This window comes from Trematomus bernacchii, unplaced genomic scaffold (assembly GCF_902827165.1).
Source record: "Trematomus bernacchii unplaced genomic scaffold, fTreBer1.1, whole genome shotgun sequence".
Classification (NCBI taxonomy): Eukaryota; Metazoa; Chordata; class Actinopteri; order Perciformes; family Nototheniidae; genus Trematomus; species Trematomus bernacchii.
In genome coordinates, this window is record NW_022987513.1 from 6,811,563 (window position 1) to 6,835,355 (window position 23,793).

General features: G+C 40.1%; 2 protein-coding genes across 2 annotated transcripts; both read right to left on the reverse strand.

Moving 5' to 3' along the window:
* Window position 1: 1 nt before the first annotated feature.
* ankfy1 (ankyrin repeat and FYVE domain containing 1) lies at window positions 2–14,681 on the reverse strand. Its single transcript, XM_034115018.1, has 25 exons — window positions 14,580–14,681; window positions 12,456–12,663; window positions 11,793–11,911; window positions 10,972–11,107; window positions 10,694–10,817; window positions 9,506–9,655; window positions 9,218–9,383; window positions 8,810–9,014; window positions 8,665–8,733; window positions 8,068–8,270; window positions 7,871–7,968; window positions 6,907–7,108; window positions 6,665–6,763; window positions 6,377–6,530; window positions 5,628–5,796; window positions 4,995–5,113; window positions 4,690–4,846; window positions 4,372–4,572; window positions 3,599–3,775; window positions 3,345–3,492; window positions 2,841–2,931; window positions 2,515–2,639; window positions 2,269–2,415; window positions 1,643–1,733; window positions 2–1,558 (listed from the first exon to the last, which is right to left on the reverse strand). The coding sequence occupies exons 1-25, from the start codon at window positions 14,587–14,589 to the stop codon at window positions 1,423–1,425; spliced, it is 3,504 nt and encodes a 1,167-aa protein (XP_033970909.1). The 5' UTR covers window positions 14,590–14,681; the 3' UTR covers window positions 2–1,422.
* A 1,032-nt stretch (window positions 14,682–15,713) lies between these two features.
* Window positions 15,714–21,814, reverse strand: ube2g1a (ubiquitin-conjugating enzyme E2G 1a (UBC7 homolog, yeast)). The gene is made up of 6 exons (XM_034115042.1): window positions 21,592–21,814; window positions 19,257–19,359; window positions 19,022–19,119; window positions 18,390–18,568; window positions 17,422–17,542; window positions 15,714–16,969 (listed from the first exon to the last, which is right to left on the reverse strand). Exons 1-5 carry the CDS (start codon window positions 21,635–21,637, stop codon window positions 17,456–17,458), a joined length of 513 nt encoding a protein of 170 aa, XP_033970933.1. The 5' UTR covers window positions 21,638–21,814; the 3' UTR covers window positions 15,714–16,969; window positions 17,422–17,455.
* Window positions 21,815–23,793: the final 1,979 nt, after the last annotated feature.

Here is a 23,793-nt window from a genome sequence, read left to right on the forward strand (position 1 = left end):
GTTGTTTTTTGATGACCTTTATGTAAAGTTGTCCTCCCTTTCTCTAAAAGGATACACCAGGAAGAAACAGGCTAGATATCTGAGCATACAGATACAATATAATGTGCATAAAAGATTAAACAATGTGCATAAAAGATTAACAGAGGCAAGATTTAGGTTTGTCACAATGACAAGCACAAACTGCATTTAAGTACAAAACAGTTGTAGTGGTCAAAAATATCACACATTTATCTGTACAATTTAACAATACTTAAAGAGGCCCCACTCCTTGGCCACATCCCTCTGCTCCACATACTCCCCAATGATCGAAAATCTCATGTGATCTTGATAAAGTGCACCTGATAGGCTTAGAAATCAAGAAGCGTTAAATGTGGTGGGTTAAGACGACTTGACTTGAGGCCACATTGTGGGTTCGATGCTCACAACTTCCTATGAGGACCTCATGGCAGATAAAAAATGGAATGTAATTATAGGTGACTGATTTTGAAAACATGATTTAAGGCTACAAATCAAAATGACACACTTAGGGATGACAGGCATTTCAGTAACAGGAGGAATGTTGAAAGATTTTTTTTGGGACTCACATTTATATCTTTTGATATAAAAGTTCACATTTTCGCAGCTTGCCATGTTCAAAATTAAGCATTCCATTTAATTGAGCTGATGCCCACACATGATAGACTCTACCAATCGTGGAGAAAATAAACATTTCATAATGCATTTTATTATTTTCTAGTTGTGCCATCTTTCATTAGACAATAAAGTAATTGAATGTTATAATGCTAGCTTAATAAAATCAGTAGAGGTGCTTTCCCTTTACATCCCAAATTGTTCCAGTTAATACAGAATTAGAGTCTCAGAAGAATGAAAAATGAAAGAGAACAGAACATGCTGATGGTGTAGTATTTGGAGATATAGAGATTTAAACCTTGCTCTTGTAGGTATTCATTTTGTAGCATTGCATGTTTGCCTTTGGGCAGCTCACATAAAAGGCTGCTGATGGTGGAATATCCCATTAGAGAACAGGACAAATCCCTCCAAAAAGATGTTTGATTTGAATGTTCATTGAAATGAAATGTCTTTGTTGTGATAATAAGAGCCAATCATTACAAACATCATTGGGTCAGGGAAACTGATTAACAAACAACCATCATCGGGCTGGAGAGTGGCTTATATCCACTTTAAAATGCTTTGATCAAAACGGAAACAAAATGACAATGCTTCACTTTCTATATGAAAGGTCCCTCTAGAACAATAATAGTTTTTTCATAGATTGGTATAGTATAAAGAAGATGGTCCATAATTGTCCCAGGGTCTCTTGTTGGTTTGTTCTGCTACCGACGTCCCTTCTCCTGGTGTGCCTGAATAACTGTGCCAAGGCATGGCCAGCGTCAGAGGGTGGAGGATATCCAGGCCACTGTATTACGACGTTACCCCACCCAGAGTTAGTACATCGAAGCAGATGTCACACACCCTCACCGGCTTGTTCAGGTCAAACTTGATGATGGGGATCTCCTTTATAGAGCACTTGTGGCACAACAGGCGCCCACAGTGGCGGCTGGAGTCAAAGGAGGAGACACAGGATTATAAAGAGGAAAAGAGGAGTATTGATTGCACATATTCAAAAATCCAGTCTACTCACCAGTGATGTTTCCGTGTTGTAACACCAAACTTGGCGAGACATTCATAGCAATTGGACCCATCACACCAAGGGGGCTCTTTGGACAGCATATCTAAACAAAAACAAGAAATTGTCACAGGGATCAAATACATTGCATCAGAGCATATCAGTTAAAGTAGTGTTGTTTTAAAGTCTCCCATTAGGCTATTTTGTGTTTCCCCTTTCCTGTAGTGTGTTATATAGGTTTTTGTGAATGGTCAGCAAAGGCTAATATCCCAGTGTTCCCTCCACAGGAAGTTTCTCTCCCCCCCCCCCCCCTGAAACGCCTCCATTGCTGTCCTTTGTTTACTTCTGTAACATATTGACATCACTATGAAACACTAGCACTTCTATTGGCTGGAGTTCCAACACATTGTAGGTGATATGCAAAGGGGCGGGACATCACTACGCCATTGAATAATCACAACTGACCCCGCTGGCTAACCAATCAGAGCAGACTGGTCTCTGGTTTTCAGACAGAGGGTGAAAAGCGGTGTTGCAGCACAGGCAGTTTGTTAAATGTGAATTAAGCATTTGTTGAACATTAAAGCATGTTAACATGTCACAGTAGAGGCACAAAATACAAAAATGAACACAAAAAAACGTACCTAGAAGGCGGAAGAGCAACTGTTTTGTTGCAACTTGGTAGTTGAAAATGTTGATTCCCTGATTATTATTGATGCCCAGGCGAGCCCCAGCCCTCACAATGGCACGGCACAGGTTTGCATTTCCTTTCACGTAGGCAAGAAGCAGCACTGCAATACAATACAGGTCAGTCATTCTATCACAAGTGGAACACTGGTAATAGTATGCCGTTTGTGTACTCTTAACAATAATCAAACAAGCTACAGTACCTGTGTTGCCTTCATTGTCGGGTTTGTCCAGAGGGTATTCAGGCATACACTCCAGGAACAACTCAAAAATGGCAGCGGCATTCTCTTTCCCATAGTGGCCTAGTACGTGCATTGGTGACTGACCCCTAAACAGAGATTATAAGATTGAAAACAAACGGAGAAGTTGACATCTTAGTCTACAGAAGGTTATATGTTGTGTTTCAAAATGTTACACTTCCTGTTTTCTTAATATTCTAAGTTTCTGTTTTATTTCAGCACCGTGGTGTTAAATATGCTGCTGCAATGACTTCAAAGTTTGATCACATTCTTTTACTGTGAAAGTGTACCTGAGATTGAAGGCCTCAGCATCAATGTTGGACTCTGTGAGAAGGCTTCTGACATTGTTAAGGCGGCCCTGCATCACAGCCAGATGCAGAGCTGGGGAGACAACAAAAAGGACAAAGAAAATGATCAAATATTATATATAAGAGTTTTGCAGAGGACTGAAAAAAGGCAATTCAGAGATCGAAACATAGATTGTCACCTAAATCGATTAGTATTCTCAATATTGATATCTGTTGCCACCCACTTTCAGTTGTGGCTTTATAATAGAATTCTTCTTAGACATCATAGCCATTACACGCCCAGTACACAATATGAAATGACACCTCTAACTGCCTAAACCAACACTATCTGGTTACAAATGGAGAACACAAAAATCCCACTAGCACAATCAGTATACATTTCTTGTTTAGATGAATCAATTTGATTGCCAAATGGATGCAAACATCAAATAGAATGTTCCCAGACTACAAAGAAACAGAAGCATAATAAATACAAATGTAAGGTACCGTTATTGCCATTCTCATCCTCAGCAGCAAAGTCTACTCCGTTCTCCAGCAGCACGGAGCAGATGGTGGCCAGGTCCTGCTGGGCGGCCAGGTGCAGCGCTGTCTGTCTGTGTTTGGTCAGCTCGTTTACTTTGGCTCCCGCAAGCAGCTGGAGAGAAGAAAGATGCACAATGAAAACAATACTTAGAGCACCATACACTTAAATTGGCATGAATGGTAACATGTTGGGGACCATGAGATGGTTAGGTGTGTACCAGGTTGCGGACAATGATCTCAGATCCAGCATGGACGGCCAGGTGCAGGGGGGTTTGCTTGGCTGCGTCCTGAACCCTGGAGTTGACGTTAGCTTGGACGCTAATGAGGAACAGGACACTCTCGATGTCAGAGTTTTGCACAGCCACGTGGAGGAAGTTACGTCCCTTGTTGTCCACCTGGTTATAAACAGAAGTTTGAGGTCAGGAAAGAAGAATATTGTATGGCCCTGCGTCCACTTGGTGTCTTTCTCTAGCAGAAAAGCCAGCATTTCTTGAAAAGGAGCTCGAAGCACTTTATATTACAACAATATCTTGAAAATATTTCACTGCTTTTGTATGACACACATGCCCTTTCTTTTTTATTATCCGTTTGAGCTACTATATACTTTTTGAGTTTATCAACACGAGCTCCAACCAGAAGATTCCTGCTCTCACCCTTTGGATGAACGTGGAGCGAGAAGGATGAACCACTTATGGGCGATAAAAGTACAAAACTCAGCAGAATCATTCAGTGTCCGCCCAGCCGAATGGCTCAAAGAAAAGAGCTTTTCAGTCTCTGTTATGACAGTTTCTTTTTGAAAGATAAAGCCAAAAACAAATTAGAAGTGCTGGGGACGGCACAATAACCTCTGTGTGCTCAGAAAAAAGACGCTGGCTGCATTGCTTTTTCTAGAGGGAACAATTGAAAAAAAGAAGCTGGCCCTCAGAAAAAGGACACAGGCCCTATAATCTGTAGAAGTGCTACAGTGGTACATTTAGCATGTGCGTGCTACCTGCTCAGCAGCCCCCGGCTCCCTCTTGAGAATAGCCTCTGCTGCTTTGTTGTTCTTGTGCGTCATGGCACAGGCGAAGGGGGTCATTCCTTGACGGTCGCGCACGTTGAGACGAATGTCCGGATGGGAAATGAGGAGCTGTATAATGACGTTGTGCTGGTTGCTAATGGCAGCATGGATGGGAGCCCTGCCCTCTGCATCCTGACAGAAATAGAAGGAGAACAGATTCAATTCAAGAGAATGCGTTTACAATTTCCTAAGTAATCTCTTTGGTAGTGAAACAGGGAGAAATTGGACCCCTGATGTGACAGGACTGACCTGTGCATTAACATTGGCTCCAAACTCTAGAAGGCACTGCACCACTTCCTCCAGCCCCCAGCTGCTGGCCAGGTGGAGGGGTGTTTGTCCATCTCGTGCTTCTTCATCTCCTTCTCCGTTAGGGCCTGGCTGTCTCGTGCTGTTGACGTCACAACCACTATACACACACACACACAAGGCGGACATATTTTAATTCAGAGAACTTTGTTGAAAACAGATATTTTCCAAACCCAATGATTGACAAAATATTCACACTAGGCAAATATGTGCATTCCCGAACCCTAATGGAGAGGAGATTGGCAGACCTGCGGATGAGGAAGCACGCAGAGACCTCATTGTTCTCATCCACAGCTCTGTGCAGGAGGGTCTGCTTGCAGCCAGAGGGCCCTATGCTCCAAGCAGTCGCATCACAGCCATGGCGGACCTGGGTAGAAAATGCAGTAATATTATTATTGTCATAGAGAGAGTACATAAAGATGCACTTAGATGTGAATACAGGTCGGTAAAAGGGTTTTGGCTTTAGTGGCTTATGTTTATTTTTGGATCCATTCCTTGTTCCTATCAGGTGTTTTGAATAAGACTGACAGATATGAAGGAATGTAGAAGAAGGTGATGGATGTTATATGGACATGCAAACATCATTGCTGTTTCCTTAATACAATGGAAAGTATTCATTCGTTTTTTCTTTTACATTTTGGATGAAGTATGTATCTAAATGTAACTAACACTCAATTAACATAAGAGAACAAAAACCAAAGACTAAATCTGAACAATAAAACAACTACATGTATCTATGCCTCAGGCTCTTTAAGGTTTCATTTCATTTTTTCGGTTTCATTTGATCTTGAATAGAGTTTTGTAATAGTGAATATTTGGCAGTGTGAAGAACTAAGAGGGTCCGTTTATCTCCAAATTAGCTGTGTATGCATTTGTCTCACCAGCGTGGATGCAATATCTTCCAGGCCATTCTCCAGAGCCAGCCACAACGGAGGGTCGCCTTTGTCATCCACCACAGACATATCACCTCCTCTTGTGCAAATGGCATCCACCACCAGTGGCAGCTGGTTACTAATGGCCAACTGTAGTGCTGTTTGTCCCTCCTGGGTCCTGGTAGTGGAGAAAGAATAGACGTACGTAAGACAAAAAAAGAACAATTGAAAGAGCATTTATTATATAAGGGAACACCTGTTTGCTATGGAAAGATATATTGCCATAATAAGCAGAGAATGAAGTCTCACTCCCTGGTGCTCCTACACAATTTCCGTTTTAAAATTAAAAAAATGTCCAGACTGGGGAGATTTGACTTAACGGCTGAGTGCGAGGATGCTCTGACAAGACTACTGCGCATATGGCTTAATATTACCACCTCCCACACGTTCGAGATGTTTTTCATCTAGCTTGCTTTTCCCATTAGGAATCCTTAGCCAAGCAGGCTTTGAATTTGGGATTTGCCAAGCCAGCCCTGGGAAAACTTGCATTTACTCATTTGTTGCTGTAAAATTCACACTCGTATGTCTTGTCAGCCATCGCTATATTGAGTATGGTGGATACAGTCATAGATATGCTCGGAATTCCGTATTAAAAACCTTAAAAAAACTCTCCCCTCAGTATACCAAATACTCAAAACAATCATTCATAAAACAGGCGGTAACAAATATTTACATCTGCAAAGGAAAATAAGCCTTACCTAACGTTGATGTCGGCCTGGTGCTCAAGCAAGAAGAGGGCACTCTTGCTGTCCTGTCTTTGGATGGCCATGTGTAGCAGGGTCTGTCCATTGGACATAGGGTCATTGATAGAAGCCCCTGAGCCCAACAGCTGAGCGGCTATGGTGTGCATGCCTGACAGGGACACATTGTACATGTCATACATCATATACACAGATCACCAAGGTTATGGACTTCACATATGATTTTGATAATGCAGAATGCAAAGTAGTAAAGGAATATCCCTGTGGAGGTGTCATGCTGTGTACCTGTCCAGAGAGCCAATCCCAGCACTGTCTGTTCCATTGAGTCTTTGAGGCTGAAGTCTGGAATGATCTGGAGGTTGTTGGTGGCATGAAGTGCATTGGCTGCAATAGAGCCATCAAGGGAGAGGTTAGTGGATCAGTTTCAGGACGTTTAGGAACAAGACGTAGTGAGGCAAAGCAGAAGTTGTTTAAAACACCTGCCATGTTGGCTCTTTATTTACAGGCTTTTATGTAGAAAGGCTGACCTTTTTGCTCAAGGATGACAGACACCACATCAGGGTGGTTGTTAGCAATGGCCATGTGGAGGGGGCTCTGCATGGCCACGCCAGCAGTGTCCTCAGGCAGAGCCTTCTGGGTCTGCAGGTTGGGGTTGGCCCCTTGCTGCAGCAGCTCTGCTGTCAGGCTCGCTAGGCCGAAGCGACACGCCGTGTGGAGCGGGCTCTCACCCTGACAGAAGGTAGAAGGATTATTACCGGAAAAAATTACAAGATCTTTAGTGTTACATACAAATGTTCATCTACATCTTAGGATGTGATGATAAGTTATCCAGTAACTTTTTAAGCTCTTGAGATACCAAATGAAGAAAAAGCCTGATTTTGATTGATGACTGCAGTAAAATGACACAAAGAGAGTAAGAGATCTGAATTATATAAACCAAGATATCACAATCCGGCAGTGGCTCAGTCAGTAGGGGCTTGGACTGGGAGCTGTAGGGTCGCTGGTTCAAGTCCCCGACCAGACCTAAATAAGGAGTGTGGACTGCTACGTGGAGAGGTCCCAGTTCACCTCCTGCCCTGCCGTGGTGCCCTTGAGCATGGCACCGGACAACCCCCTTCCCCCCTCACTCCCATTGCTCCCCGGGCGCTGTACAATAGCTGCCCACTGCTCCTAGTACTAGACTCCTGGTACTAGGATGGGTTAAATGCAGAGAACACATGTCACTGTGCGTGCTGTGTGCTCTGCATGTGTGACCATTAAAGAGGGGTTCATCCCTCTGATTCTATCTATCTAAACATATTTCTAAATATATTCTTTTTACCCATGAAAACAAATCGTTTTGGAAAACTATATCCAAGTCTAAGTCTGTATCATAAAACAGCAAATCCTAATAATAAACAAGTTCATTTTGAAACCTGAGAAATTAGAAACTGAAACTCATCAAAACTGTGTAATTGTTTGCTTGTTTTGTGTCCTAATGTTCACACTTACCCATTTGTTGACATGGTTGACCTTTGCTCCATGAGTGGCAAGGAAAAGTGCAGCTGCCTCATTGCCCGCCCGCGCTGCTCTCTGCATTAGACTGCTTTCTAAAAGGGGTAAACAAAAGAAGATGAAGATGAGAACGTGACATTAAAAAGCACAGTTCATTCTAGACATGAATCTCAAGTGAGGTAATCAAGCAGCACCTGTGGTAGAGTCCGGTGCATTCGGGTCGCTTCCTCTCTGAATAAGCTGGGCTGCAGAGCTATTCTCATCAAAAGAGGTGCCATTCTCCACTGGAGCGTCATCCTCAAAAGGGTTAACCGAGGGATCCGAGGACAGGGTGATGTACTGCAGGGCCAGCCACAGAGCTGTGCTGCCTTCATGGTCCTTCAGCTCAAGGTCAAGTCTAACGGGATGGACAGATTACGGCAGGTTACACGCAGGATTATTTTAAGAGTTAAAGGATGACCAGGGTCACATGGTCTTAAAGGGACAGTCACCTCAAAATCAACTGAATTGTCTCTTTAAATAGTGTTGCCTTGATGTAGGATTCTATTTATACAAATCTTTTTTGTGAGTATTTTGTGAATTCAGGTATTTTTAAATTGTTTATTTGTTGTCTAATTTAGTTTTTGTAAGCATGTTAGAGAGAAAATGAATAACAAGGAATAATATAATATTAATTTTAGTCTTTTTTTTTTTAATAGTTGAACTAATTGTCCACTAAGCATGCTGTGTGTGTGTCTTTCCATGTCAAAAACAAAATTCACTTATTCCATTTAAATCTGAATTTAACTCACTGTTTGCATTGTAGAAGCTGGTTGAACACTGGCTCATTCCCCGAGGCCACAGCTTCATGCAACGGTGTTCTAAAAAAAGACAAAAGAAAAAATGTCATACTTTGCACATCCGTGGGGCAGCTTTGCATAGAGCTCAGAGCCCTACCTGCCCTTGCTGTTCTGCATGTTGGGGTTGGCTCCGGTCTTAAGCAGAGCCTCTGCGATCCGCGCCATGCCGCTCATCACTTCTGCAGAGTGTTTCTTGGGGCTGAAAGAGCAGACGAGGTGAAGCGGGGTTTCAACCGCTCCCACTGTGGATGCGTTCACCTGAGCCGAGTGACGAATCAGGAAGATGGAAGCAAACTCATCCCCTGGTAAAATAGGAAGAATAATTTATGAGGGAAGAGAGGAGTTTCTGCTTTCATTTCTGACTTTACAAATCTAGTATTCACACAGAAAAATTACAGGAAAAAAAGCCCATTGGGTATTGACACCAAGTATCGGCTTTTTAGTTCATTTTGACCTTCACTTCTTCAAGAAAGACACAACTGTAATAATAAAAGCTCCCACAGACCTCTTTGGATAGCCTTGTGCAGGAGGCTCCAGCCACTCTGATCCACCATGTCCACATCTGCTTTGTTGTTAACCAGAGTGGTGGCAATACTCTCCAATTTACAAGCGAGGGCCAGGTCAAGAGCGAGATCACCATTGTTGTCCAGTTCATTCAGCTTTCCAGGTAGCTGGAAAAAATATCAAAAACAACCTTAAAATAAACCATAATATAGCATAATGACAATTCTACCAGTATGTAACAGACATTGGTTATTAGGCAGTTGATAAAGGATCTCTGCAGGGAGCTGACCTGTGAGTCCATCTCGATGAGATAGAGAAAGACCACATCTTCCCGCTCTACTTTAATGGCTTTGTGGAGAGGATACTCTGTTTTAGATTTGATCATCTTGTAAAGTAGTTGGGCGCTCATGGTGCTGAAATCTTCTTTCCTCAGGTCATCCTAGTAAAACACAAGCAATGAAACAACAACTTGTCAGTGTCAAACATCAGAACTGGCCCATTGATGGAGAAAGTCAACAAGTGTCATCTGTTATCTTCAGATAAAAACAATGTCAACAGGCTCTTGAGCTTATTCCTTGCTTTTCTGAAAGGCATTTATCAGAGCTCGAGACTGAGGTGTCAGAAGCTGCTGACAGTCTGCACCAAAGTCATAAAGATAACCCTGACCCCTGCCGAGCTACACCCTCTCTGGATTCATTGTATCGTAAATTATGAGATGCCTCATAACCCTGGTCTGTCAAAAAGGAATAAGCGTGAGGAAACCACAAAGAAACACAGCAGGTTTAAAATGATTCAACATTGGCATAATTTTTCAGGACTAATGAAAACGGTTTACCTTGTAGATTAACTGATAATCCAAACAATTTACAGAGTGGTTAGGAGATGATGCATTTTGGTAGTCCGACCCTGAAGTTAGCATTCCAAGTCTCCCTCGACCAACACAATGGGATATTTTTTATATTGCAGAAATAAAGCTTTGAGGCTTATGTGTTCATTATACTTAAATGTTTTGTTCAGCAGGATATATCCACATAGTAACACCATTTTAATGTTTCTTAAAGCATAAATGCAATTGCTGGAATAAAAAGCCAACGTAAGGCTAAACAACGCATCACTACAGCTAAGCAAAAGGCGGCTCATTTGCTTGTAAGCAACCGCTGTTTTAAAGACACATAGAAGCTTCAGACATTCACGAGTGGGGAATCAACCGACGTATTTTATGTCGTAGGAAAATGTGAAAATCTCTTCAGCTTGTGTAGTTTTTTCAGGCATCTAACCAAGAACAATACAAACAACTAAGTTGAAACAAGGGAAGCGAAAGTGTTAAAATGCAAAAACATGTCTGGGTTTCTGAACTCATTCGTACACCACTCTATAGCAGTTTGGTACGCATTATTATGAGGGCCACTTGCTTTTTCAAGCACACGACTGGGAAAATAACTCTGTGTTCAAACACTGCCGGAACTAAGGTGCTCACCCAGTGACTGGCAATGATCTCCCCACAGTAGTTCATCAGGGTGGTGGCATTAAGCTCCTCAGCTGTTTGGTAGAAGCGTATGCAGTTCCTGACATTCACTGAGGACATCACGCCTTTTTCACACCTGTCAAAGGAGAGAAACACATGTATTTATGGGCTGTTAAGTGACACATGTTCCTCTGTAAGATGTTATGTATCAGTAATGCTGCCACTAGCATCAATTCAAGTTAAATTAAAGCCTGCAGATAGGAAGTAAGTATATATGGCTGGTGACTGACCTCTCTCTGAGCAGCTGAAGCTGGAAGCGGTTGGCTAACTTCATCAAGTCAATTAGAAAGGCATCATCTTCAGTAAGCTCCAACACATCCGTGTATGCCCAGCGCAACATTGCCATGGCAACCTCAGGTTTGCAATCTGGAGATCAATCATGTCACCAAGTCAGAAATGTATGCAGAGCGATCAATGACTAACCTACCGTCATTTTCAGAGATGGAAATGTATACATTACATTTGTATTTTGTTCCTGGTAAAGGTGGCGCTAACTTGAATTACTTCTTATGTTGACAGGTTTTCTTAATTTAGAATAGTACATTATAAACTATTTGAAAATATATGTTTATTAATTAATAATCTGAACCTGCAAAGTAACTAATGTTGCCAATTGAATGCAGATGATTTAAAAGTACAATATTTACTTAAAATGTTTACTTAAGATGTAACAAATTTAATTAGATACTCTACACCCCATATAACAATGAGTTTGGACAACTTAAAAAATGTATTCCTTTATTTTGAAAACTGGAATACACTCAACTATAAAAAAATGTTTATCAGAGGTATTCCACATTTCTCCGGCATTTGCTCATATTTATTTGAATTCAACCCAGACTGATAAGTTTACTGTGAAATAGGTAGGACGGCTAAAACCTACTCTGAACAAAACTGTGCACAATACTGGACTTTGACAGTCTGCTTGATCAGCTCCAAAATAAATAGTCATAGGCATGTTGACTGATAGACGTGGGTAGGTAAGGACTGGATTTACATTCATTTAAACCTTCGCCATTAACACAGTGACATCACACCATAGTTTGCTCACCAGATAGGTCCAGTTCGGAGGTGGAGGACAGGTTAGCCAGACTCCAGGCATCGCTGCGAGCTGCCAACACAAACTTATGGGCACTGAGATTCTCCCCTGCGACTTTCACTTTCAGATCACTGCAAAACAAACACATTCATCTCTGAAAAACACAGGTGTTTATATATATATCTTCTCAAAGAAAACGCCTTCACAGTGGACAAGGATTCCATAAATGAAGAAAACTCTTAATACATTTAGGTAGATGATGGAAGCATTTAACAACACAAAACTATATCAAAACATTGGTTTACAATCTTTCACAACAGTCTCACAGGAATTGTGAGTGAAAAAGGATGTATTCATGAAGTAGTCAATATAGGAAAGGAGACTTAGAATATATCGCAAAGTAGTTTGAGAGCTTGTAAATGGATGTTTTGAAAGAATGCCACCATTTACTTCAATCAATCAACAGAAGGAAAATTATCATTTTTATGGGTTAAATATTCCGTTGATGCATGACGTACATTGACAGGTTTTTGCATGTGACTGCAATAAGGTAGGTAGGTTGTTTCACACAAGTCACACCAGAGCAGGCACATTACTGTCACATGATAACATATCCAGAACTGCTGGATTAGCTACATCTCAAGCTAAGATGTAGCCATCCCTGCTGGTCCTCACCTGTACTGTTCCTGCTGATAGAGGTTGGCCACGATGTCCAGCAGGCGGCTGATGAAGGTGTCTGCAGCTGCAGGGCTGGGGGAGCCCTGGCTAGGGGTCTGAGCAGCGAGCACGGCACAGCGCCGCTCTGTGTCAGCCAGCTTCTGCTGCATCTTCACATACTCCTGCCTGAGCAGGGCCAGGTGCTTCTGCAGCTTGGCCACCTCCTCTGTGCCACATCAAGGAGAGGGAGACAGGTAGAGGACAAAACAAAGATGTAGGGATACAAAAAGTAGGTCAGAAATATTTATAACTGATCACAATTTGAAACGGGACTATTTGGACCACTTTTTCAGTTAAAAGGGTTGGTCGAAAATACAATGGCTGCAATTTATAGTAGTTAGTGTAATTTATTTCACACTTTTATTTGTGACAATGATGATATGAAGGGACAGAAAAATACAAATGTTGCTGATTGTGAACTGGATTTTCATCTACAGTGTTGTTTTGAGAATTGTGACTTGATCCATTATTCTTTTTCATAATTATGGCCCATTTCTGTGTCACCACGTTGCACAGAATAAAATAAATGTCCGCATTCCCTACATAGGGCATACACGATTTAAGTTTCCAAATCTTACAAACCTTTCCCTATTCCTCTTAATGCATTACACTTCCACATTCCACAGATCTTAGTGTTACAACACTTTTTTATGTATCAGCCTTGATTCCAGAGTTTCACGGGGGCCCATTTCCTTCCTTTATACCAGTAAAGTTTTAGTGAGGAAAGAATGCTGAGACGGCACGTTACTTCGTCCTTCCTCGTAAACCGTTACTGGCACAGCTACTAGTCATGAGGAACAGGAGGGGGGTGCTTCTGAAAACCACCTGATCAGCTCAACACAGGAAGGGCGATACGGAGGACCGGCAGTTTAGGGCCAACTGACCAGCAACTGGACTTATTCCTACACTATGTACTAAAGCACACTTTCCCTTTGCAGGATAAGCAGACATCACTTAGTGTTTTTTTAAAAGCACGTTTTTGCATGAAGCTTTAAAAAGTCTGTCCCAAGACAACTGTATGTACAAGCAGTTCTCCACCCTGTGTAAACAATGCATCTTACCAAGTGTTGAGTATGAAATGCACTCCTCTTTGTCAGGACTTGTTAACATAATCTAGTCTCTTCCAGGCTATGCAAAACAATAAGCTTAGGCATTTACTGTAAATACACCACCGGATGAGAATAGTCTCAAACTTTGCTACTCACAACATAATACAAGCATTGAAGGGGCAATTTGAAAATTTAAAAAAATGGGCCTTCTCTTTTTCATTTCACTTTCCCATTGAAGGTAAGGCTCAGACGCAGAAAGTCCAAACATGTGTTTTCTGCTCGGTAGCAATGGGGCAGATCCTTACACAACCCTAACAGCACCTACATTGGATTGTAAATTATCTGGATCCAAGTTGTAAGTAGATTTACTTTAAGGAGGAACACACAACACACATTCCCTTGTGTCTAGGCCAAATATAGGTGGTGCACTTGGCTATGGCACTACTGCCAGGTTGTGCAGGTAACACCTTTCAGGGAGTGACAGCTACCCTGTCACTTGTAGTCTCCTGCCTCATGTATTTACCCTCCTTTTCACAGAAATTGTATCATATAAACAATATGTTTTGTTGTGTTGTCTTGTTCAAATGACAGACACAGTTAAGGTAGAGTTGACCGGTATCGTTACTGAAATTATAATGTATATCGTCTGATTGGATTCGTGACGCCGACATTTAATTAAACCGTAATACCAACATTACTTGCAACTCTGTAAGTTAACATAAGGGTGTTTTCTTACGTAGCAAACTAGCAATTTGCCTAAAACGGAATTATTCTCCTCGGTCCAACCCACCAACATCTCTTGTCCGGTTCGGCTAACTCGTAGCTATAAAATTCAGCTAGCAACATCAACGAGAAGCTAACGGCAGAGCTGGCTCACTGACAGGTTCAGCTGTCGCAATGCTTTGTATTATTACCTACAGACAATGCACGGTTTATTTAACTGACAAGACACTGGTTGATCCGGACCAACAGTTCAACAAGCATACGCTGAAAACAGGGAGTGCACCCAACAGTCAAAAAACCAATCTCATACCTTCCGCCATGTTGCTCAGCGTTAGCTCCGTCTCTATCGCGATATGACGAGCAGCCGGATAGTGGGCAGTGGTGCTGCGTTCAAGTGGTCCGCAAAACACGCTGATTGATAGTTCATCACATGATCTCCCCTATTCTTCTTGCACTGATATTAAAATTGGTTCTTTTACATAAGTGGTGCAAGTGACAATAAAATGATGTGTTTTTTTAATACTAAACTGTAAAAGGTGTTGTGTTTCTGAACCAAAGCAGTACGGTTTAGGTCAATTTGGTAAACGGTTGTCCAACTTATGTTGCCTTCAGGAGCTTCTGCCAAAATCCTACCTATGTCTACGAATGTGCCAGCCAGCAAATTCCTGCAGTAAGAGTTACACAAAGTACACATAGTGGATTTAAAAGAGATACAAGTATCCTTTTTATCTGAGACTCCTATTAAGATCTGCTTAAGTATTTATTGGTTCATTCATTGTATATATAAAAAAGCTACTGACCTCCTTACAATTATGTTTGTTGGTACATGCCTGATCCCCGGAAATAAATCAAATAGAAAATGTACTGTACTATACATTATGTGTCAGAAGCTCAATAGTTCCAAAATACTAGTTGATTAAGTAAAAATTCTGCTCAAATGTTAAAGAATTCCACATTTTGAGCTGCTGTATATGACACAATTCTGTACTAATTTCTAGCTTATGCTTCTAAAAACTATGGACTACTCCATTCAATTTCTACAATGTTCCTTGTTGACAGTAATGTGCTTGCAGGGGTTGCAAGACAGAACAAGCGTTGACATACCTATAAACTGCAACAATGTTACAGTAGTTCTGAAAAGTGTAATATTTGGCTATGTGGTTTTCCATCACCAACATTTGATTTGTTTTTTGACTATTGGAAAACAAGGTAAAATCTTCCAGTAAAAACTTTTGACCAGAAAAGCAAAATAAATGCCTAAGGCACAGAGCATTAATGTGTATGAATTATCTAAATATATGCAATATTTAATGAGGATTCTTTTTTTAAATACTGTGAAGCATACTTGGTTAATACCACAGGAAAGGTTTCCATTGTCTATGTGAAGAGCAACATTTAGTCATTGTTGTTTTCAAAACATACCTGAATTAAATACACAAGTAGATATTGAAAACAAGTCATATTTTAGAAGAACTTACTACAGGTGACAGGTTTCATAACATGAAAAATATACATCAGTATTTTGTCTTTGTACATTAGGCATAACTGCAATAGTTCAGTGAGCAGAATAAACGTGAGTTTGTGGATGAAGGGGGTAGAGCGACAAAACAAATGGGGCACACATTCCTTATACACACTCAAAACATTCGCAAACAAAATCCAAGAAACATTCAGCAAAGAAAACAAACCTAAACAAAGGTACGATGAAGCATGCATAACAATTCCTACTGAGGACTACACGGACATGGAAAAGAGGGGCTGCTAAAATAACATAATATCGGGGAGTGTCCTCAAATTTGATCTGGATATAAAAAATTAAGATGTGTACACTTCATACTAGGAGAGTTATTGCCACACCAAATTGTTACCAACACCCTAATTATACAGATTCCCTGTGTATTTGTTTTTAAATAAATGTATACATAGGTGGTACACCATTTTTTAACACATGTTCAATGCAGGGTGAATTGGCCAAGCATTTTATTAGGAGGCACTTTTGAAAAAAGATCAACAAAATGTAGCATGCACAAAAAATGTACGGGGTATGTTGCCTTTCTTCATTCAACTGAGCCGGATGGAAGGACAGATAACAGATAAAGAAAAGAGAAAACCGATCAGGGTCACGTAGATGTTGAGCTCTGAGTGTTAGAGAATCCATCTGCGTGTTCTAATATGGCTGTAGTCCCTCCATCGGTCATCCATCTCTTTCTCGAGTCAATCAAGTTCTTCATAGGTGATATTCCTCCAACAGCTTCACACCTCTCTTTCTATACAAGACCTTCTGTTCAAACTATCTAAAAGATCATTAATGCATGCTGGGGTTGAAGGAGAGAAAATGGAAACAAATAAATCTATCTGAGCCAGCGCTTTTCATTTGGTCTAAGTGTCTTGATGGATGGAAAGGGTGCTTATATATTATCCGGTTTAGTCTGTGCTATATACATGTCTTTACAATATCTTCCTGAATGTTGAAGCAGTTCACAGACTTGAAAAATGTTTTATCGTCTTCTGGGGGTTTTGTTGTTGTTTTTTGTGTTGGCACTTGCTTGGCGGTTGTCTGTCAGTCTTGGTGTTCACTTGTATGTTCTATTGCAGCCTACAGTAGCCAGTCTGTTCCTGCCGAAATATAAAGGAGGACAAGCCTGGCGACAGGGTGGAAGAGTGCAGGAACAGTGCCATGTTGAATTTTCAATTGGAGACCTGTGGGAAAGTCCACAAGATATAACAGAAAATAAATGTTGGCAAGCAGCTGGACCAATCAACAAGCTCAAATATTAAATGATAACAAGGCAAAAGACATGAAGTATATAACACCGGTTTGATGTGTGTGCAATATAAAGTTAGGGTATAAATTCTGTACTCATTGGTACTTTTATTCTAGTCAGTTTGACAGTGAGTGGCACCCTAGGGTCAGGTGAGATAGTGTAAGACTAAAGGTGCATTTCTGGTTCCTTTAAGTAGAGAATCGATATGTCTATTTCAAACAATGTCACAGCTATTGCCCAGTTCCATTCCCCCTTTTACATTGGAACAGATGCTGAGGCCTACATCGTCTAGAGGGCACAGGAGTGTCTAATAAACATGGCATGCCAAATGACTGGTTTAGCCTGATGCACAAGGAAGCTGTGATTTGTGAAGTCAAGAATACTTACCCTGAAAACATGAAGCTAGATTTGTTGCTAAATATCACTCAAACGCAGTCTCTTGGCTTTTTCGTACACAGCGGGCAACTTTCCTTTTGAATGCGCCGTGTCTGTCCTCCCTCCACTCTTTCTGCAGAGGGAAAAAAGGTAAACTATTCAGTTTATCTTTTCAAGTGTTTGGCCTATTCCATTTTTATTTCATTGCTATATTACATTCATGCATTTTTTACTTGTGCATTTTTAGATATATGCTCTATTTAATGCCATTGCAGACATACATAAGCTATTTCTTGCATTTGTTTGTGCTTGGAAGAGACAAGCAAATGCATTTCATGCAGACACTATTTCTATTTTCTTGTATTAATTGACATAGTTTGTCCAAAGATGTACTTTGTTGAAAATGGATATATAAAACAAGACAAAGAAATATGCATTATCATTTGCCTTACATCTATATTAAAGGTGGAGTAGGTAAGTTTGAGAAACCGGCTTGACTTTTTGTTATATTCCATGGAATGCTCTTAACATCCCGATAGCAATGAATATCTTAAGTACTTTGACAAAAAATCCATAAAAAAAATGTCATCTGTGGAAGCCGTAGTACTGTAAAAAGCACGACCAATCATTTTAGCCGGCCCGGCTAAAATAACTGGATGGCCTACCTGCCTGTCAGCCTTCCATCTGTGCACAAACTTATCTCGTGCCCTCATTGGTCATGTGCGGGTTCGTGTGTGTTGGAGGAGGGGCTCTGTAAGGAAGTGGCAGATTTTTTCCGGCCGTGTATTTCCTAATTCTAGCGATCTCGAGCCGGTTTTCTCCAAAATTACCTACCCCACCTTTAAATACAAAACAATTAAAATACACAAAAATCATATGAAACAAATACATTTAAAGTAAATTAAAAATGGTATAAAAAAATCCTACAATTACAGGGAAGGATACTATTTCTAATAACCCTTTTAAATAATTAAACTTACTGCAGCATCTACATTGGCTGGTGAGTCACCATTTGGGTCAGCCAGCATAGAGATAACACTAATCATGATGGTTTCCACTGTGTGGATCGGCAGCCAGCGCTCCTCTGGTTTCTCATAGCCGTACTTGTCCTCCCCAGGCTCGTGCAAAATAGAAATACATACATCTCCATTTTTGTCAACTGGAAAGAAAAAGAAAATATATGAAAACTTGTGAAGCAGAAAATGCTATTTGCGTTGCCTATGCTATACGTTTGTGTAATAATAATTACACAATATATAGTCATGTCCACATGACATTTAGCTTATCAACTACCAAACCAGTTCATGATATTGTTCTTAGACAGTTCCTATGAAAAATGTCTGTCATTTTTAAGTTTATTTTTGTCACATTGATTGCATTTTTTAGCAAGACTTACCTTATTCTATAACTTGTAAATAAAAGGTATCCCTGGTACAGCCTTATATTGACATTATTTGGAATGTATTCCTCTGACTTTAATTTAAAAAAAACTAACAAACGCCTGTTATCATAAGCATTTATGCATATCACAAAAATAAAAAATCCTAAACATTTCTGAAATTAATTTAAAGGGGTTGTCTTACTACAAACAGAAGCAGGCACCTGTACGTACCATTAGGATGCCAAATATCTGTGATGAATTTCATTTTAGGTGGCCTGAGAGGATAATCTTTGGGAAATGTCAGATGAGCTTTAAACACACCGCCTTCACTGTGGAAAAAAGAGAATAATCAATATTTTAAAAAGTGCATTTTGTGTACATTTCACAGCATCCATAGCAACTGAGGAGCAATAAGAGTTGCCAGGCCCAACATAAACATATTTTTTTGGTAATATGGTAAACTTACTACAGTGTGTCTGGAGGCCCGATGATCAGTACTTCCCATCTGTAGAGATCATTATCCTCGATCAGGCCAGCTGAGAATCCTTCCACTGGGTTTTTGTTTAGCTCTTGGTATGAAAACAAAAGCCAGATTCAAATTGCCATTAGCTCATTTTATTATAGTTCCTACAGAATGTAAATTACAATGATGTTGTGCCTTAAAACCCTTGTCTATGGAGGCCTTGCTTGGGGGTGTGAATGGAGCTTCTTGTTGCTGAAACCACACACCATCCTATTCAGCCAACTCCTACTCACTTACTGGATCAAGCTGCAATTCTAGAGACATATTTCCCTTTGTAACTCCTAACTGTTCTTGCATTTCAACATGTATTATTACTTATAGAATATTAACAAACTTAAATATACCATCACCACTTGTGCAGAATACTGATTCTGAGCAAAATCTAAAATCCTGTCAGTCAGTTTATGTTGGTCTAAGGAAAAATGTAAAAGGGTAGAGTGACAGTCAATTGTATGTGATTGTTGTAAACCCTGTGGGCTTTTCACCGCTTAAAAAAAAGTTAGGATGTTGGTCCTATTTGCATGTATTCGTTTTAGGATGATCGGATTAATTTCGGTTTAAATTATGCCGGTGTGTGCTCATTTATAAAGATGGTTATGTTTTGCTCAACATTTCTGAACAGTGAGGCATACAATATTTTTTTTTTTTTTCCAAGATTCAAGAAATCTAGGGAATTAAGTAATCTTATCAACAACATATCCCCCTACACAGATTTGCAGTGTTTTAAGACATGTTTCTCTCAAATTGTTCCCAAATCTGATCACCACAAAACATTTGTATCACTATAATTATAGTTATTAAATAGTATTTTTTTTATATTCCTTGCCTTTTTAATGATTTCAACGATTCTTGATTCATGAGTTGGATTTAAATGTTTACTTTAAAGTGTTTGGGAAATTATTGTGAATAAATGGATAACTGTCTATCTCTTTCTTTTATTTGATGCAGATTCAGGTAAAAGGATTATAAACTTCTATTATTTGTTTGTTGGCACGGCTTGGGACATCAAGTACCTGTGCAGTAGGGCACATACTGTACATTAGTGTATTAGTAATAATAATAATAATAATAAATAATAGATTTAATTTGTTAGTGTTAGTAGTAGTACTCTACTAGATAGTAGTATATCTGAGGGCTTTATCTATCTATAAAGTCCTCAGAGATATAGATATGTTTTATTGGTCAGTGAGTGAACACATTAACTTCTATTCTACCTTTCTGTATGTTCAATTTTTTAAATAGCTGCCTCTATGTCACAAGTGAACTCTGAGACTTTAAGATTACTTCACAAGCACTGATGCATTGGGTAGAGAATACCAGTAGTGAGTTTCAATGCTACACTGGATTCTGTTATAAGTGTATGTCTGCAACAAAAGGACAATAAACAGCCTCTGCAATTGTTCCAAGTGCTTATAGGGAGGCAACTAAACATTTGTGACATCAGATTAGTTACCTCATTGCAATCAAGTCCTACTCAGAAATATCCTTATATAAAGCTACACAAGAGCACATTATGTCCCTGAAAGGCTTCTGATGGAGTAAACAATCTCAACCGCAAATCTCAAATGAGTACTACAAACCAAACAAGTTACATGATGCGTTGTTCGACTCAAGTGTTCTTAGAAATATGTCAAATGCAATTGGCAGACTGTCTCTGCTAAAACTGCGAATATAGATAATGCGAGATTAGCTCGTTAGCTAGGCGTGTTGAAGCTAACAACAGTGACAGCAGCTAACTTAGCATACAGATGGAGCGAGTATTATGTTAACAATTAAATACGGTTTGCCAACACCATTGTGTAATTTAGTGGAACATTATGTTATTGTATACACAAATACATTAACTAACATCAGGTTGATCACATAACTAGCGAACACCGTGTCTATACAATGAAACACTACTTGTTATGTCTGTTGAAATATATGTAAACACATCGACTCAGTCAAGCCAGCTAGAGGCTAACGTGATGCTAGCTGCTTTAAGCTAGCACGACACTAGAAAGTCGCTGGGACTTCTGACAGCGGCTTTCAACTGAAAACAGTATGTAACGTCTTAATACAAAAGAGTTGGTCTCTCAACACACTGGATGTTGTTAATTGTCGACGCCCACTGCTATAAAGTCAGCGCAGTTTATTTGTCATTGGCGTTAGTGTGAAAGGCTGAAGAAAACAGTTTGCGCCAGTAGCACCATCGTTTGAATCACAGCTAACGGCGGCGGCTCATCGTTAGCTCGGCAGCCAGCATCAGTTACCACCAAGGTTTAATAATTAACGTTACCTGCAAGCTGTCTCCTGAGTAACAGCGCAGACTGAGGCTCAGTCATAGTTTAGCAAATGTAATGCCACTTTGTTCAAAGGTAATGTTTTGAGTTAACAGCGTTAATTTAACGTTGACTAAAGTGTACTTCGTCCCTCTATTTTCAGTTTAGTATTCTCGTCATTCTTCTTCGTCGCCTTCTCCTGCTGCTGTTGCTGTTTCTTCTTCCTCTTCTTCTTCGTTGGTATTTCAAAGAAGCCGGCATGCATTACTGCCACCTTCTGGATATATATTACATTTCAATTTCTATCTTCCCTTGGATTTTTTTTCAACAACTCTGTTCTTCTTCGACGATTGTAAACATTTCCCACAAAATATTGTCAGATTTTATCCTGCAATGGGCATTGTTTTGCAATTTTTACAATTTCCTTTTCTTTCCTCTCGTCATTAATACTTCTTATTTTCAATATCTCGCCCTGCATCTCATGATTGTATTTTGAACTGACAATAGATGTTTGTCAGCTTCTATTTTCTATAAGCTATAAAGCAGCGTTTGTCTTGTCAATATGCTTTGAAATAATGGCTTTCTTAGAAATTACCATAGAGTCTAAGAGTATTTTCAAATAGGACAGCATTTCTGTGACACATTATGGTAAATCCCTTCATAAGTTCAATTACAAAAAAAAAGATGACTGATGTCCAGATGTCTTCCAGGTTGAACACGTCGAAGATCAGTCACGGATGGATGCTTGGAGATGTGTAACTATGGATATTTTTCTGCAGAATACGAGAAGAATAAAGACAAATTGATGTTCAGACTGTAATTTATACGGTTGAATTCTGGCACTACATTAAAGTCTAGTTTTTAGACAAATAATATAGCTTAAGTATTTTCTTGCCTTAGTAATGGGGATGCACACATCATTTCTCCATCAAATAACTTAGCTCACAGAATGAGACTGCAGGGCTGTAGTTATACATAAACCCTGAATCTCTGGAAACAGTTTTATCTTAAGAGTTAAACTAAGATCTTAGTGGTGACTGTGATCCTCAAAGTACACACTTGATGGCGACAATTAACACAATCTTAACAACACTCAACAAAATAATGGCCATATTTACTTTGGTTGAACCTGCCAATAGAGCACTACCTGTACACCAAAGTATGTTTTTTGTGAAGATGCAAGTAAAACACATCAAAAAGAACTGTAAGGGATGATCAGTGCTCTGTTTGTTTGCATATCATGTGTTGGTAGAACTCTTCCATAAAGCAGATTAACATTACTCCATCATTTTTAGTGAACATTACACTGAGAAAAAAAACCATATTCTGATGAGAATGAACTAAGAATCCATAAATGTACAGTCAGACCTCAGTAATTTACCATCCAACAGAACATAACTTACCAAAGCAGTGTCACCAATAAAACATCTGTATTTGTTTTAGAAAGCACTTTTCTTGTTCTTGCTCCTCTATGGTTAATGCCCCAATTAAAATGTTCCAACATCAATGCTATTATAAAAAAAGAATTACAACTGATAAAAGACTAAACATGTCCGACTACAATACAGCTGAGTATTGGCCTGTTTGTACTTGTGTTGTGCAGGTTGCGTGCATAGAGCTGTTAAAACATTTAGAAATGCCAACAAGCTAAATATATGCAAACAAGGGCTGGTCCCTTCACTAACATTTATATCTCGAGACATGTTGTTGAGGCCTGTTAGCTTCTTTAAGCAGAGGGACACGTTGGGCTCTGACATCTGCAAACCTTTTATGAACGGAGAAAATAACATTACCAAGATATCATCAACAAAGAGGTGAGTTCATCCTTAGTCAATATTTTATTTATATATGTGACCGGAGGTCTTCTCCATCTGTGCCGCTGCTTGGCACCGGGCCAGCGCAGCGCACCAATTGAGCGCACCGGCTATTTAAGCTGAGGTGCCAAACTGGGTCCCTCCCATTTCCGCTTCTCCTGTGGTGGCTGCAACTCAGTCTTTGGTCTCGGTTCTTCCAACCCACTCGGCAACCGATCTTCGTGCCTGGCAGGAAGATGACCCACTCCTCGAAGAGGTATTGGTGTTTTGGCGACGTAAGGCCCAGCCTACCTCGGCTGAGAGGCAGCAGCTTCGCCGTCCAGTCATGGCGCTTTTACGTCAATGGGACCGCCTTGTGGAGAAAGACGGAGTCCTTTTCTGACGAGTGTTCCGCCCTGATGGAGG

Bases quoted from the DNA above. Each gene is read 5' to 3' on its own strand.
- ankfy1 (XM_034115018.1), bottom strand. The intron at 7,969-8,067 runs GTGCTGCTTGAT...TACCCCTTTTAG, and splicing joins TGCACCGGACTCTACCACAG to AAAGCAGTCTAATGCAGAGA. The intron at 4,573-4,689 runs GTCAGTCCTGTC...TATTTCTGTCAG, and splicing joins GAGCCAATGTTAATGCACAG to GATGCAGAGGGCAGGGCTCC.
- ube2g1a (XM_034115042.1), bottom strand. From the start codon at position 21,637: ATGACTGAGCCTCAGTCTGCGCTGTTACTCAGGAGACAGCTTGCAG. The intron at 19,120-19,256 runs GTAAGTTTACCA...TTTTTTCCACAG, and splicing joins GGGCCTCCAGACACACTGTA to TGAAGGCGGTGTGTTTAAAG. The intron at 17,543-18,389 runs GTAAGTTTAATT...TTCCCTCTGCAG, and splicing joins CAGCCAATGTAGATGCTGCA to AAAGAGTGGAGGGAGGACAG.